General features: G+C 36.2%; 1 protein-coding gene across 7 annotated transcripts in view; it reads right to left on the bottom strand.

Moving 5' to 3' along the window:
* Window positions 1-17557, bottom strand: part of Dlc1 (DLC1 Rho GTPase activating protein) — a 470384-nt gene that overhangs the window by 189061 nt on the left and 263766 nt on the right. For 6 of the 7 annotated variants that reach the window (XM_058583954.1, XM_058583953.1, XM_058583952.1 and 3 more), the window contains exon 5: window positions 11699-11732. In XM_058583954.1, coding sequence (XP_058439937.1) covers window positions 11699-11732 — 34 coding nt within the window. Of the gene's footprint in view, window positions 1-11698; window positions 11733-12131; window positions 12438-17557 lie in introns of those variants that run through there. The other variant, XM_058583955.1, reaches the window with a different exon arrangement.

The following is a 17557-nucleotide window of genomic DNA, read 5'->3' as shown; positions in this document are numbered from 1 at the left end:
TGGAACTGACACTCAGGGAGTCATCTTCGTTGGAATCTACTTTCTCCATCTTTCTCTAGTCTGCATTGTCTCTAATTTCTCTGTCTTGGCCCTGTCACTCCATAATCCTGTTGCTCTTTGCAGAATGGTTTGCTTCAGCTCACAGCTCACAATGAACCATTAACTAAAACACCTGCTGCAGATTGAGACTCTGTAGCCCATGATTTAAATGAGAGAAGCGGGGAAGAGGGAGAGAGGGGAAGGCGAAGGAAGAGAAGAGATTTACTTGGCTACTGGGCAGCCAATACAATCTCTGGCCTGTGGTCCAGGGGGTCTGCATTCCCACCTTGCCCACTGTAGGCCAATTGACTCTGACCCCAGATTAAGATAGGGAGAGGGTCACAAAACACACTGACTGCTCCTTTCAGGGACTGCAGATAAGACAAGCAATGAAAGTAGTCTGAGACTAAGGGGAGTTCAGTTGTAGAAGGCTTTATGCAAAAAGCGGTACTCAGGCTAATCCCTGAAGGAAGAGCAAGATTTGTAGAAAAAGATAACAAAAGACTATTTTTGAGAAAGTAAGCTTCAAGAGTAAAGACACAAAGACAGGAATATGTAGGCTGTGTAAATTGTATGAAATATTATAGTTTTACTAACTTTGTCATACTTTTATCAGTATACTTGGAGGTGGGGCAAGTGGTGACATAAGGCCCAGAGAAGAGAGAAAACAGCAGTCTTGCAACAGGAGAGAGTCATATAGCACTTTTTTTAAGTGCTCACTAAGTAGCTCTGTGAAATTTTTAAAAACACCTTGCTCTCTCCTCACCACTGAACAGAAGTGCTATTCACCTACTGTTATAAATTATAGCTGTCTATAATATAGTTAGTAGTGATATTTTTCTTTCAAAAGCTTGAAAAATCCCAAGGAAGAGAAATTAAGTCAAGTCAATGACAAAGAGAAGAAAGTTACTTTTGCCTAAAGAAAAAGGGCAGAAGTAAACATTAGTGAAGTGTGTAACATATTTCATTGTCTTCGAGTTTTTTTGAAAAAAAGTTTTTACATTAATAATGTATTGAATAATCCCTTTCACTCATGGTACAGAAGTCCCCTCTTATCAAGGGTTTTGTTGACCATGGTTTCAGTTATATGTGGTCTGAAAACAGTAAATGGAAAATTCCAGCAATGAATAATTCATAAGTTTTAAATTATGTGCTGTTCTGAATAGTAAGATGAAGTCTCTTGCTGGCCTGCTCTCTCATGCCTGGGTTTTGAACATCCCTTTGCCTGTTTGCATGTTCACTGTTAGTCACTTTCTAGCCTATGTGTAGAAAAAAAGTAGTGTTCTGTACACTCTGTGACTTCATGCAGCTTCGAACAAATTCTCCATGGATAAAGGGGGACTACTATGTGTCCATACAATGGAATATTATTCAGCACTAAAAAGAAATTCTCTATCAAGCTGAAAAGAGAAATGGAGAGACCTTAAATGCATATTAATACGTGAAATAAGCCAATCTGAAAAGACTGCATACTGACTACATCATGATGGCATCATACAGAGTAGTTTTACTGCTATAAAAATCCGCGGTGCCATGCCTACTCCTTCCTCCTTCCCTGCAAGCCATGGGTCATCTCTGATCTTACCATCGTCTTACTTTCACCTTTACTGGAATCTCATAGTTTGAACAATATTTCCCACTCAGTGTTGCTAAGAACCTAAAACTGCTCTAAAATAAAACCTATTCATTAAATTCGTTCTTTTTAGGTGCGCAGCCCTGAACTAAGTGATGTTTTTAAGATACTTAAAAGACTGTTGGGAGGAAGGACTGAGACAAAGAAAACACTCAAAGGACAATGACAGCTCATCTAGGATTAATTATGAAAATGACCAGTTCAGACTCCGTACACTGTAGTTGTATCATTTCAAAAAGTATGAAATTCATATGAGCAGGGGTTATCATAGTAGACCTCATGGTGGAAGTGGGACACAAATGAGTCCTTGGGGAGTGGGGGAGATAATTTCTAGAAAGGAAATCGGAGGAGCAAAGGTCGAATTATGCAGAAGCAACTTCAGGAGAACTGGGAGGTTGTTACCATGGCTACAGAGGAAGGTACGCGTTAGAGGAGGGTGAGAGATAAGGTTGCAGAGGAAGAGTAAGGCCAGGTTATAGAAAACATATCCGTCAGCCTGAGGAGTCTTGGCATTTGACCACCACACAGCAGTTGGCATTGCTGGATGAATCCTGCAAGGCCACAGTGTAACTTGGGGTGTCTTCAGAAACCTCACTGAGCGCAGAATTCCTCACTGTATAAGGTGGATAACATGAACACCTACCTCACAGGGTGCCTAGAGAATTAAATGGAGTTTATGTCTATAAAGTGCTTCCATAAGTGCAGGCATAGAGCAAAGGCTTGCTATAATTTTTCCACTCAATCATTCATTCGACACACATTAATTCAAACGCCCCTTAAGAGGTTGACATAACAGAGGTGCAGAAAAAATGTCTACCTTTCAGAAAATCATAGCCCGATGGGGGAAACACTTAACAAACATATCAGAGAAGACCATAGATATAAAGAGGCGGGAGATTAAAAAATGAGGTGATGAATTGTACTGTTATCCTCCATTTATCTATTTTCTTAAATCCATAGGAAAGAATTGATTTAACATTTATATGAAGAAGAGGTTTAAAACATGAGCAGTCGGCAGTCACTGTGTTTTCTGGGGGAGCTCAAAGTTGAGGAATTTAAAAAATAATAATAATACCTCATTGAGGACTCCTGGGTGACTATTTTGCTAAATCTGCACATTAGGACTTCTGTGAGATCTTTTCTACCTGATTATAGTAGTAAAGACAAAATAGCTCCTTTAATCCATGATCCACTCTTTCCCTGAAACAGTTTTTAATTTTTCTGCACAACTGACACCCAAGAGCAGGATGGCTTGGATGGGACCAGTCTTTGTATTTAATTTTTAGTTGTAGATGGACATAATACCTTTATTTTGTTTGTTTTCTTTTTTATGTGGTGCTGAGGATCGAACCCAGTGCCTCACACATGCTAGGTGAGCGTTCTACCACTGAGCCACAACCCAGCCTGGCACCAGTCTTTTTTTTTTTACTGGGCGTTGTTAGCTTGTTATATTTTTTTCTTTTTTTGTGGTGCTGGGGATTGAACTCAGGGCCTCATGCATGCTAGGCAAGCACTATACCAACTGAGCTATATCCCCAGCCCAGTTTGTTATGATTTTAATGACTGTCTAGGATTTCCCATTTGGATAACTGTATACTAAAGTCATTTTTTAATTCTGCAACAGAAATGGCCATGGATCCACCTGGAAGAGATATTGATCTTAAACTTTTACATGCAGAAAAACAAATCAAAGTTCTTTTGATCCATGGAGGGTCAGAGAAAAGTATAATCATGCCATCAGAATTACAGATCATTTCATACTTCAGCAGGTCAAATTCATACTTTGTTCCATATAACTTCCAAAGAAGCTAGAATCAATCAAATGTTTACCTTATAGCATGTATTTGCATATATATATATATATATATATATATATATATATTCACATTATCAATTAATAAAAGTAACTGAACTACAACCAATGCACTGGAAATTCTATAAAGCTAAAAACTTCAAGAAATGATCAGAGATGACTTCAGACTAAACAAAATTTTTTTAATGCTTTCTAAATGATACAAAGGGCTTTTTTGGGTGCACACCTGTAATCCTTATGGTTTAGGAGGCTGAGGAAGTAGGATTGTGAGTTCAAAGCCAGCCTCAGCAACAGTGAGGCACTAAGCAACTCAGTGAGACCCTGTCTTTAAATAAAATACAAAATAGGGCTGGGGATGTGGCTCAGTGGTCTAGTGCCACTGAGTTCAATCCCCAGTACCAAAGCGGGGGTGCTTTTTCATAAATTGTCTTTCTTCAGGCAGGATGAAAGTGACAAATTAATTTTTTCAACAGATAAAAGGCTAATGGCTGTTAAAATATGGAAATGCAAAAGTATTTAATTGGCCCACATCAGTAGTTCATAGCATTCTCTTTATACCATGGATAGCTATTCTTTGCAAGGATTCATGGGAGGGCCTAAATGACCACAAGACTTTATGGAATAAGAAAAACTTCAGAAGAAATATTGAGCTTGTCCATTATTTGTGAAAAATCCTGGTTATTGATAGAAAAGAGATTTACTGAGTGCCTGCAGGAGTGGTTGGTGTGCCAAATAAGGAGATCATTCCAAAATCATTGCTTGAGAACCTGCTCTCTGCAAATCACCACACTGAGTGGTAAGATAAAATGGAGGCATCTGACTTGACGCTTACAGCCTGATCTGGAAGGTAATTCACAAACAGAAAGGCATCCCAGGAAACACTAAATACCACAAGAAAGACACCAGAGAAGTAACACTTTCAGAGACCTGGGGAGAATCGTCACAAGTGCAAGATGCAATATTTCAAGTGGAACTTGTTAAAAATAAATATCACACATCAGTTTTGCTTGAAATATAATTGAGAGGAAAAGAAGTTACATTTTATTGATTCTGGTGAAAAAGTAAATTTGTTTCACCTATTTAGCAGTAAGTGAAAAGCTGATAGAAAATTAAAGAACATTTAGAAGTTATCTTTACTTTTTAAATCTTGAGTTCAAAATCTTTGGTATTTAAGAATAGCTGGCTTATATTTTCCCTGAATTCCTTGATACCTGAAAGCTAATGTGTTTCCTCTCAACAACCCAGTCAACCACAGCCAACTTTTCAAGGATTAGTTTACATTAGGTTTCAGAGGAACCAAGAGGTTATGTGTGGGCATACCCTAAATTCCTTCCTCCTAAGAAAACAGTCAAGTAGAGAGCATAATACTTTTTAAAAAAATGAAGCAATGAGTATTTATAAGCCATTAGTTTAAAATAGTGAAATTCATTTTCTGAGAGTGAAAGGGAATAAAGAATTTAGAATGTTGGCCAAAACCCAGACTGGCCAGATAAAGACACTTTTCAGACCCCAGAATCCTAATCCTAACAGCTTGGGTGTGTGTGGCGGGCAATCTTTGCTGTTACAATAGGTGCTTCCCTTAGGGTAGAATTCGAAGATGGTACATTTGGCTTTGGGGCAGCAGAACACAACAGACACTAGTATGGCAATATGTAAATCAATGGATGTGTAATTGATGTGATTCTGCAATCTGTATATGGGCTAAAAATGGGAGTTCATAACTCACTTGAAGCAAAGTGTGAAAGATGATATATCAAGAACTATGTAATGTTTTGAACAACCAACAATAAAAAAAAAAAAAAAAAAAAAAAGAACCTATAGAGTGAAATTGTATTGAGTCATTTGAATGAATAAAGCATTGAAATGGAAAAAAAAAAAAAAAAAAAAAAAAAAAAAGCATCACTTATAAGAGAGGAAGGCATTGGCTAATTTTCAATGATTGCAATTATTTTTTTATTTACCCAATAATGCCAGGCATGGAAAATAAAGAACTGAGTGAAAGAAAACTCTGTCTTTCAAGTTGTTCACATGTTAGTGAGACAACAATAAAACAATCTAATCCATACCAAATGAAGACATGCAACAGGGTAGAATTTTTCAAAGAATTCTGAAATACAGCAATCCTGTGATTTTTTTAAATCATATCTCTTTGGATCTGTAAATATTGGACCATGGCTCAGAGTGAAACAGATCACATTGATAACTCTCTGAATCCAAGCAATGATGATCACACTGGCAAAGGCAGAAGTGTCTTTCCATTTTAGATCTTATTTTTGTCATCTGCATTTCCCTTCTCGGCGATCAAAAGCAGCCAAGAAAATTAATACCAAAAGACACCAAGTCTGGGTTTGTTATTTAGCATGTTTACAAGAAGCATGGAATGAAATTATGAAAACCCTAATTTTTTCTCTCACACATGTGTCACAAAGAACTGTTTGATTTCTATTTTCTGCCTTGCTAGGCACAACACAAAGTTTGGAGAGACTATAACTCTGTTATATACTTCTGAAAGATACCTTTCACAAGTGTTTCAAGCTATAATTCATTATCTTGATTTTTAATATTTTCTGGCCAAACAAATCACCTTGAGGCAGAACAAACATTCTAGCAAAAATGGCCTATGAATACAACCAAAATCAGGTTCCAAGTCATCTTTTTCAGTGGTACTTTTTTATACATTTGAATGGGATATATCCCCAAATAGCACCATTAAGTACCTTGCTGAGATATTTGGCAGATATTTGGGTGGGTAACAGGAGTGATGGAGTGAAAGGAAGAGAATGTTAAATAAAAATTTTAGAACTATGTTGACGCTAAATCATTGACTGGAAACTAAAGCATCTCTGTGATATTAATTTACTGATTAACACATATCTACAGATTACACACTATATAACGGCAGTTGTTTTGGTTACAGAGAACATGAAGACAATATTCCTGAACAAGAAAATCTCACAGATGGAGAAGAAGACAGCCAAGCAAGAAAATGAGACACACAGTGCTTTTAGGACCACAGAACAATCAGTGATGATGATCTCTGATTGGGAAATAATTCATTACATTAAGGAGGTGATAGTACTGTCAAGTCTAATAAAACAATAAGCATTTCAAGACAGGGGAAAATGCCATTTTTGGCTAATGATCATGGTCCATGAACTGCCATGTAGCTTGACGAAATTTGCAAGGTATTCTGTGATTTAATTTTAGAATGAGAAATTTCACATTACTCCATATTACTACTTCTCAAATATGTTCAGAATCACATTTTAATGGCCAAGCTGAAGTACTTATTTTCTCAGTTACATGTTTCTATTCGATAGAGAGCACTTTATAAATCATAAGGACCTATATATTTCTCCCCAAAGTATGAAGCATCATTATGTTCATTTAGGAGGCAGAAAAAACAGTCATTATTTTTTTCTAGATTAGACAAATTTCTCTCTACTTCTCTCTTTTCTGTATGTCAAACTGTAATTTTTTCAACAAGTACATGTCACAGATGAGGCAGAAGAAGAAAGATAAAAAGTTATAAGGGTCTTTGTCGTTGGATGTGGTGGCTGTAGTTGTACCAATCAACCAATAAAACAAAGGAGTAGAAAGAAGGGGAAATATTGCTGTGTATATCCAGGAAGCTCCTAATAGGAAATGAATGGCACATGGGGTAAACTGAGGGGAGTTTAACAAAGAAACTATTTATAAAAGTGTAGGAAAACCACAGGGCAAGAGGAGAGAGTGGTTGTCAGAGCCTGGAAACTTGTGATGCGAGGCAGTTGAGGGAATGAAACACCCAGCTTCAATGGCCCAATGCCCCCATACCCAGTCTCTTGCGGAGGCTCCTCCTTGGCTGACTGGGGATCTTCCAGATAGGATGGAAGCTGGATGGAAGCTTATGCATTTAGTCCACACTGGTCAGGGAGAAGCAAGGCAGGCAGTGGATCTGAGGGTCAAAGTTTCTATACCCAGTACAATACTTTATACTGCATCGAGATTATTAATGTCCAGGTATGTCGAGCAGGAAAGTTCTATCTTACTTTATAGACAATGCACAGACAGGTAAAATGAGCAGTAATTGGTATGATTAGGTCCTGCTTTTCCAAGAAAGGTCAGATCACAGTATGGAGAGAAGATGGGTGTAAAGCTAAAGCAGAGAGACCAGTTCTGGATACTGTTGCAAAAGTTAAATGGGAAGTAGAGCCCTGAACCAAAGCAATGGTAGGAAAAATGGACAAGGATTATGTGCAGGAAGTGAGGGAGATAGGATCCAATAGGGCTGCTGGGTAGATAGGCTCTAATTTCCCCAGGGACTGGGGATTGAGGAGGATAAGCAAGTCATGGGAAAATGGGACAGAGGGTATATATTTCCCAGGGACTAATCTTTTGCAAAAATTCAAGATTATCTGTTCACAAAAAAGAATATCAGCCTTGTAGAGAAAATAATTTCTAATGAGGGGTTAAATGTGACCAACTCTGCCTATACTGTGACAACCTTTGTCTGAATTAACCCCACTCAGAGGACTTGTGAAGGGAGCATCTCTGTCTTCCACATGAACGGCTGGTTAGCTGTCACTCCATGCCCTGAGGAAGCATTAAGGACTTTTAGGGCACACACAGACAGCAGAGAGCCAGCTCTCCAGACACACAGAGATTATGAACACAGCTAATCATCATAAAAAATAGCTACCATTTTTTAGAACTACTTCATACCAAGATTTGTTGTCTTACAAAAATACCATGGCAGATACTTTATTTATGCTCTATAAATGAGGAAATTAAGCAACTTGCTCAAGGCCACACAGATAGGAAGCAGATGTGTTGGAGAATATGCCAAAGGCATTGGGCCTTCTCTTTAGAGCCACACAGATTATGGTGTCTGATGGGGGTTAGAGGAAAATATTATATTATATATTGGATACAAATAGATGTATGTGTGTATACATATATACACTTGCGTAATGAAGTTAATATTTTAACAACAAGTTGTTTAGACTGTATTTCAGATTCTTAAAATGCACATTCTGATACAGATTCCCAGAAATAATACTTTCATATGATTCTTTTCCTAGGAAGCTTTTGAACAAGGTGAGATAAGAAATTCTCAGTTGAGCCAGGCATGGTGGCATACACCTGTAATCCCTTCAGCTCAGGAGGCTGAGGCAGGAGGATCACAAGTTCAAAGCCAACCTCAACAACTTAGTGAGACACTGTCTTAAAATAAAAAATAAAAAGGGCTGGGATATGACTCAGTGGTTAAGTGCCCCTGAATTCAATCCCTGCTACTTAAAAAAAAAAAAAAAAAAACTCAGTTGAGAAGAGGAGGAGGAAGATGCTGACCTGAGAGGATATTCTCCAATTAGAATCTGAGTTTCTTTGAGGCAGTTACCAAATTTTATTCATAATTTCTCTTAGGTCCAGAGAACCTCATATAATGCCCAGAAAATGTAGTTTAATAAGAACTTATGGAACAAATGCATCTAGGGGGCTATTTCCAAAGTGTTTTCCCCTTGGAGTGTTTGTCCTCCTGAGGTAGGAGAACAGCAGAATGGACCCCACTGGCTGTGTTAGCACAGCAGCATGGGTCATAACAGAAGACAGCTATTTAAAGCCCACATGGGGACAAACACATAACTGAAATTCAAGGAGGATTAATGGAATGTACCCAAAATGATTCTGTTTAGAGCTTTACAAAGCCTGGTAGAGTTGGTTCCAGTTGGCTTGGATGAGTGGTCACAAGGATTAAAAATAGACTTTCTCAATAAGGAACAATAGGCTACATTCATTTATCAAGATGGGAAAAAAAATGACACCCCTTCAGGGTGGGTCTGAAGCTAATCCTATTTAAGAGCTCAATTACCGCTTCCCCCACCCCAAGATTGAGAAGGTCCTCTGCCTTCATGGCTATTCCACTGTCTAGTGGGAGATTAAAAATAAAGATGCACAGAGCTAGGAATAAAGAGATTCACATTTGTGTACAGAACACTCACCATATTTTATGGTGCATGAAAAAGTTTAGAAATGCAAAAATTAGATGGCTTTGACAGTTATTGTCCTTTACAACTTTTGAAATAAATCATATTCTCTTTTGAATTGTCAAATCTGATACCATCACTCATAAATTAGTCAAACATAAACATTTGTCTTGTCAGGCAAATTCACTCACTTTTTTGAAGAAATAATTTCTTTCTTATATTTATGTTATCAAATTAAATTATATTTTTTCTTAAACACGACACATTCTCTAGGACTCTTAAATCAAAATCCTAGTCATTCTGCTGTTTGAATGTTCGAGGGAAGACAGGATCCGTTCAGATCAGCTCATCTCAGGCTGCTGAGTTCTGGGATGGGTATCTGGGTGTCTGGGGCAGGTTGTACCTGCCCACTAGTAAGTCCTGCTTTTCACAGGCATTTATGGAACCCCAGGGAACTGAATCTATTAACTCTTTTATTTGCACAACATCAATATAGAAATCATCTAAAATATTAAAGGAAGGATATTAGTTAAGTTCATGTTTCTTTTTGTCATCGAAGAAGAAAATTTCCATGATGATAGTTTTGTATTTATGCTCTACGTCTAATTAATTCTTTGTTGCAATAAAATTTTTAAAGTATTAGAGAGGTGTGATAAAATGGAATGTTTCTTTCTCAAACTGAAGCCATTTCAATGAAAGAGGAAGGAGGTAGCTTTTTATTTCCCTATCTCTTTCAACGACAGCCTTGTCCACTCCCTCTTTCTCCTCTTCACCAGCCAACAAGTCACATCCAAATTTTCCCCTTGGGGTATGAAAGAATTTGCTGATATTCTGGAATAAGATGACAACTATGCTCTGTTACATACTTTGTTTAAATTGCAACTAATCAGGGGAATTACAGAGAATGTTATAACCCAAGATAAAACGGGACTTTAGCTACATTTCTTTCTCCTTGTGATGCACATACCCACATAACTATTTACTACTTTTTATAAATATATAGCCAACAGAATCTATTTAAAGATTGGGGCTTTGGAACTGTAATTTAAATTCATTTACGGGGAATGATATTGGCCAAATCATATTGTTAAATTGTTTCGTGTATGAATATGTAACAACAGATCCCACCATTATGTACAATTATAATGTACCAATAAAAATGCAGGAAAAAGAAAGCATCAATTTATTTAGTATTTGTACTTAATCCATAGAATACTAGTATATTGTTAAATACAGCAGTTTTCCTCTTGCCTTGACATATCAGGCCAATTCAAAGTTTCCCTTCTATTCTGAAGCATTTTCAACATTATTGAAGAAATCAGACACAGACTAAATACGAGAGAAAAGTTGAGTTCACAGAAGGAACAAACTATGAAAACTTGTGAACATTATCTAGCAGCAAAAATAAGATCTCTGAAATAGAAGATGAACATCCCCAGTATCAAAATCATATCAGACAAACTCTTATGCTTTAGTACAAAGGCACTTGAAACTGTATCTTCTCTTAGATGACACTATAAACTTTTAACATGGCTCTTAAGCATCGCGAATGTCTATGAACTGTGTGATATGCTTCAAGTTTGCTGGCACATCTTTACTCTGGTTTTGGTTTTTTTTTGTTTTAGTTAGAATGCATAAGACAATATTGGGAAAGATCAAAAGATTTTTAAAAAGCACACAGGATCACCAATCTGAATCTAATTTTCATATTTCCATGTTTCTCATCAATCCTTACCTGTTTTTCCATGATATTCTTGAATAGTTATAGTATACAGCATAAAAACATAATTTTATCTCTAACACAGTTCTTTATATTGCCTCACATCTATATTTTTGAGAGTATAGCATCAGCTTTAAACATCAAGTATGACTATTTCCATGGTTACTGAATATGTACTTAAGATTCAAAAATAAATCTTGATAATTAGTAACAACCAGTTTCCAAAGACTGTTTCTTCACAACATTGATTAATATTGAATTGCTTTCCTTAAAAAATGCGGTTGCAGATATTTATGAGGATACAAGAAGTCTTATTATAATGTAATGTTATGTTACATATTTTTAATGTTATGTTACACGGTTTTTCTTACATTTGGAGCACAATAAACTCATTTTTTTTCAGGAATTCAACAATAACATTTTCCAAGATATTGATGAAATTTATACATTTTAGATATTTAATAAAATGTCTACTTTAAAATGGAATTTTATTCTGAAATACAAAAAAAACCAAAGTGTCAACTTACCAGCCTTTTCCTTCTCTGAAACACCTGGCATAGCCTGAAAAAGAAAAGAAAAACACAAAATTATGATGTTATCAGAAAGAAACAATAAATCGCATCATTAGGAATAAAATAAAGTATCACATGTGTAGAAAAATTAAATAGAGCATGACAATTTAGAAAAATAAGCTCTGTGGAACTGTTGGGAAATCATTAGATCTGCCTGTGATGACTGTAAATCAACTTGTTATTATTTTCTTGTCTGAAGATAACTCAAACTAACATATACCCATATTATCTTTAAAAGGAATTGGCAGTAAGTGACACAAAAAGCACTCTTTGGAGAAATTGGGTCAAATTTTTATAGTTCAATTCCTTTGGCCAATTTTTGGGAGGCAGAAAAGGCAAATTGGTTAAATCTCTTCCCTGTCCCTTATTTCTTAATGAGCTGTCTTACCTTTCCAGGCTCAGATTCCTCCTTTATAAAGCAAGGATAATCACGTCCACTTCTCAGGGTTGCTGAAAGACCAAGATTTGGAACCTCTAGAAAACCCAAAAGGTCCTCAGGAAAACGCTAGCTGCTCTGACTGTTTACTACTACGGGCGTTGATCCAGTGGGTTAATTTGCTGATAGGAAAGATTTAGAAGTTTCATTCCCAGCAGTTATCACGATCATTATTTTAAAAATAGGGTTCAGACTACGATGTTTCAAAAGACTTAAAAAAAAAATCACTGTCTAGTTCTATCCTTTGTGGATACCCTAAAACAAATTAAGGAAGCTGAATTTTTGGTTCTTACTTCAATTATTCATTAACTTGAACTCCAAGTCTTTTTATAAATCTATCTGAGCCACTGTGATTTGATGTCCCCTCCCACACCCAGCCACAGCATATGTCTGAAAGTGGTGCCTCTCTCCTCCTCTTTAGCAGACAGTCTACAGAGTTGAGGCAAGAAAAGCAGGATAATATGGGCGATTTTGTTAGAAATGTGTGCCTGTGTGTGTGTGTGTGTGTGTGAAAGAGAGCGAGAGAAGAGGTCCAAGTGTACCTCTGTTATTAATAAGTGCAAGAACATGACATCAATTTTTATTTCCAGAAACAATGATTATCAAGATGCCCCTATCTTTGTGACATATGATTACTGCTGAGATCATCACCTTTGGAATTCAGTGGATCTGGAGATTGGTCCAATCATTCATATAAAGTAAAACTTTCTATAGATAAAAATAGGGGAGAGGTTTGTTTTGGCAAGAATTATCCATATTTAAGGCATGTTTTGACTCAATCTGTTTTATTTATTTGTTCAACACTTGCTCTCTGGATTGAACATCAAATTTGCACCCTGGGTACAGATATGAAGAATATCAGGATATTTGACAGCAGTATGAGGATCAGGCCCAGCTCATCAAATAGCCAGCAGAGGTGTCCAGCACTCTTCTGAGCATCTTTCCCTTGGTAGGTGTGTCATCTGATTTTTCCTTCTCTTGCAAGAACTTCTCTGATTAAAAAACAGGAAGAGGTCATTTTCTCCCTTTCCAAGAAATTTATCCTACAGTTTTGGTGATGTTTGTTACTTTTTATGTGTCTCTCTTGAGAAGAATTAAAAATGATTATCAAAATTGATTTCACACTGTCTGCTATATATGAAGTCTAACTCCTCAATTTACCGTTGATCAAGGGTTTTAAATTAAGTTTTCTCTTTGAGAAAAGCAAACAAACAAATAATAGAACAATCACCACCACCACAAAAAACCCTTTCCCTGATTGACAACAAAGTGAAGTTTAGTGATTGGTAATTAAAGGAAGATGACTGGAGGAACTTCCTCGGTAGAAAAATAACTAACACTTCTTCAGGGCTTAGTAAGTGTAAGGCACAATTTTTAACCGGTAAATTTTCCCTCGATTCTTACAACAACCCTCTAAATCCCGGAAACTGAAGTAACTTTCATGATGTCACACCATCAGCAGTGGCAGCCAGGACTGGCGCCTTGACCTCTGAGGCTGTTCTAATTAGAGCGTTGGGAAATGAAGAGGAAAAATTCTGGAGAGGTTCCATAATAGGATATTGACTTAAGTAATAAACTACCTGTGGATGAATATCTGTTTAGGATATTTGGAAATCTCATCTCTCTCTTCTTACAGCTAAAGCATTTAAGACAATGTTAATGTCTTGCCCCAAATCACAAGATTGACTAGCATCCAAGACAGGTCTTTCCCATATTTTATTTGATTGAAGAAATCTATAACTGGGCATTGATAAATTTAATAAAAATGTCAATCAGCGAATTTAGTTACGAAGTAGAACCATTTTAGCCTTCATATATCCAGTGCCAATATCTCATGTAGCCAATCCCAATTACTTTGGAATCTCACCAGTTTCTGTACGATTCTTTTGCTCCCAAATCTCATTTCCTTTAATAACTGCAATGGTGACATTACAATGTAGAGAAAAGATGGATAAAATTTAATAAACCTAAAATTTGAAAACTTCTCTTTTAAAATAAGACCACATAATAATAACATCTGGATACTCTGAACTGACTTAAACTTTGAATTTGAAAGAAAATTGTTTCTCTAGAAAATGATTATGAGTAAACTGACTAAATTTCTAAAATTTTCCAGAGATAAGAGACATTAAAGAAATTAGAAAACACTGACATTTAATTTTCAATTAATTAAAACTATTTCCTGATTCTTAATTACATGCCTCACATTATGCTAGATACAAAAACCATTAGCAAAGTTTTCTTGTTTGTGGAATTCTCACTTTGAATTGACAACAAGATGTGAAAAAGATAAAGAATAATTCCTCGAAGTAGTGCTAAATGGCAATGATTAGCACCATCAATGGTGTAGCATTGTGAGAAATAAGTAGGTAACCAGATAATTGGGACTTTTCAGGTGGTAATGGGATGTTTTTCTGGGATTGAACTCTTGGGATGGAGACATTGGCTGGGAGATGTTTTTTGCCCTTGACTTCTGAGATGAGGCATGGTTAGATTTGGGGCTTCATCCTGAAGTGCCGAAGTGTTCTGTTTCTGGGCTTAAAATGAAACTTCCCACGTAAGCTTGCTGTGTAAACTAGCACCCAGTAGGTGTTCATCAAAGTTTGTAGAAGAAACATACCAAATGCGTATCTGTAACACAGTTTAAATAACAAGTTTGACTGTTGCTTTTGAGAAAGCTCCCATAAAAAGCATATTTTTGAATTCGTTAGGAGCTTTTGCTAATAGCTGCCATATGTTTCATTTGAACTGCATCCTCAGGAAGTGATTTAACATTTTTGGCAATAAAGCAATTAAATAGGATTTTCCTGCTGGCCATATGGGTTCACTGTAACTTCATATTTTCTTCTCTTATTTCTCAATGGAACAAAGCAAAGTCTACTAATAACTTCCAAATGAGGGGAAAAATCATTCATATTCTTTTGTTGTTCTCTGAGATATACAAATGATAGGATAACCACCTTTTCTATGGTTGTAACTACCACTGCCCCACCCCCCCAAACTCTAATCTTCTAATAGCCCTCTTGTGTAAAGATTTTCATTTAAGTTGGTCTGTTGAAAGTGCTTTGAGATTGAATTTTTTTTTCAAAGTCATTAAAAAGAAAATTGTTTAGTAAGAGACAGGGAAACAATTTGCTTTCTCTTAATGAGATCTTTTAAAGCTGTGTGTGGGAGTTTAGACTGTGTGCATGTCTGTTTATGTTTTGGGATGTGAAGCCTGGTTAGGGAAATGCTGATCTGGACATGATTTGCGGAAATGCTATAGACATAGGTTGATTCCTTTGGTCTGCTGCTGGGAGAGCTTTCTGCACTTCCAGAAAGACCTCAGCCAGAAGCCTTTGGGAACTTACAGCATCTACACAAAAGCTTCTAACATAAACAGCAGCATAAGTCATACATGTTCTTTTGGAATTGCATGGTTAAAATATTCTGAATGATCCAGTTTCTTCTAGATGATTTTAGGTAAAAATGTATAATTTTATGTCTATAATATGCTATTTTTATTGATATGTTATTTCCTTCATTTGAATAAAATATATATTTTTTTAATTCTTAGGAATCAGTACCAGTACCATGGACTATCTCAACTAAGAGGCCCTTTGAAGGTCAATCTCTTCAAGCAATGGGCATGCATGATGGGGTGAAAGATTCTCTTCCTGGGTTCCACCAAGGGCTAACTTTTTTGTTATTGTTGTTCACTTAGTACACAACAGAGCACCAACATTTATTTTGTGCTTTCTCTCTTTATAGGCCGGTTTTGCATGACTTCAAATATGAAAGATGTTCACACAGAAGTGTCTGGAATATTACTATATAGGAATTTTTTTCCATTTGCTTTTTAAACGGTGGTTTAATCCGTAGAAGAATTAGAGGTAGAATAATTTATCCCTTTTTCTTTAAAACACTCATTTTGGGGCTGGGGATATGGCTCAGCTGGTAGAGTACTTGTCTCGCATGCACAAGGCCCTGGGTTCAAGCCCCAGCACACCAAAAATTTAAAATAAATAAATGAATAAAACTCTCATTTTATTCTCTCAAGAAATATTTAGAGAAATTTCGAAATGTGTAAGTACGTCCATAGAAATGACAGGAAAAATCTCCTAGTGGTGGAACAGCCTCTGTCCCAGCTGAGTGCCCAAGAGGCCACCGGGGGCACAATGAGTACTGAGATGAACATTTAGAGATTAACATTTTGGCAGGGAAAGACATACAAGAAAATAAGGTACATGGAAAAATGGGCTTGATTCCATCTCTTCATCATTTAAAGACTGTTTTGAAATCACTCTAGGAAGGAGGAGAAGAATTACTAAGGTTTTGAAGGAAGATGGGATATGGGTACAAACCTTCAACGACGGCAGCTGCCGTAGGAACCAGCATTGGGTCCTGTGAGGTTCAGCCCCTCAATGATTGCAGTTTGCTTTGTTTGAAGAAAGAAGTTCATTATCAAGCTGAGTCTCATTGGTAATCTGATATCATCTATTTTGGTTTATGAAATATTTCTCTAGCTTTGACAGTCACCCTTCTTTTGTTGAAAATGTAAGTTCTTCATGGTGGAGGGGACTTGAAATTCATTCAGTGATGTGTCCCAAACTTCAGTTCTTTGAATACCACCTTTGTAGTTTCTGTATCCATATGTAGATTTTATATATATATTATTTATATACTCATATATAATATATACTCATATATAATATAATATACTATATATATTACATACCCAGAAAATACACATATATAATGTATGTGTATTATCATTCATTATATCTATTTTATATCTATATTTATGTTATCATCTCTAAATTGTTTAATATTTTATGAAAATTAAACTTAAAGTTCTCCTTTATATTTGATTTGTTCTAAGTAATAAAAATAAAAATAAAATGGATGATTCTATACATTTGATTTGCTGGTCATACTGTCCATGATTTACACTAAAATAAATAACTACCGAAATTTAAAATATTTATCTCTGTATCAGCTAAAACACCCACAGTAGTCTATGCAATATACTTTGGAAAACAGCGCTCTAGTTCTTTCTCTGTCATTTTTGCCATTATACCTGGAAAGGTGAAATGACTTTCCCAATGCTACAGAGGATCAGTTGCCAAATGGGAACTAGACTGGAGTCTAGGTCTCCTCGCATTGTCTGCTATACATAAGACAATAAAGCCTAAAGGTCACTATGGCTTTATCCTTCCCCGTGTTCGTATTACTATTTACCTTAGTTTCTTAATGAAAAAAATGGAAGATACATGGAAATTGTTTCTGAAAGACTATCTTCAAGGAATATATCATACACATGAATACACCTCCTGTAAATTAGCAAATTATTTAAAATTATTCTTATCTTGTTTTGTACAATGATTTTCATAGAGTAG

Source organism: Marmota monax, unplaced genomic scaffold, assembly GCF_021218885.2.
Source record: "Marmota monax isolate L192 unplaced genomic scaffold, Marmota_monax_Labrador192_F-V1.1 WCK01_AAM20220418_F8-fsc00332, whole genome shotgun sequence".
NCBI lineage: Eukaryota > Metazoa > Chordata > Mammalia > Rodentia > Sciuridae > Marmota > Marmota monax.
This window is presented reverse-complemented; position numbering and strand designations above follow the sequence as displayed.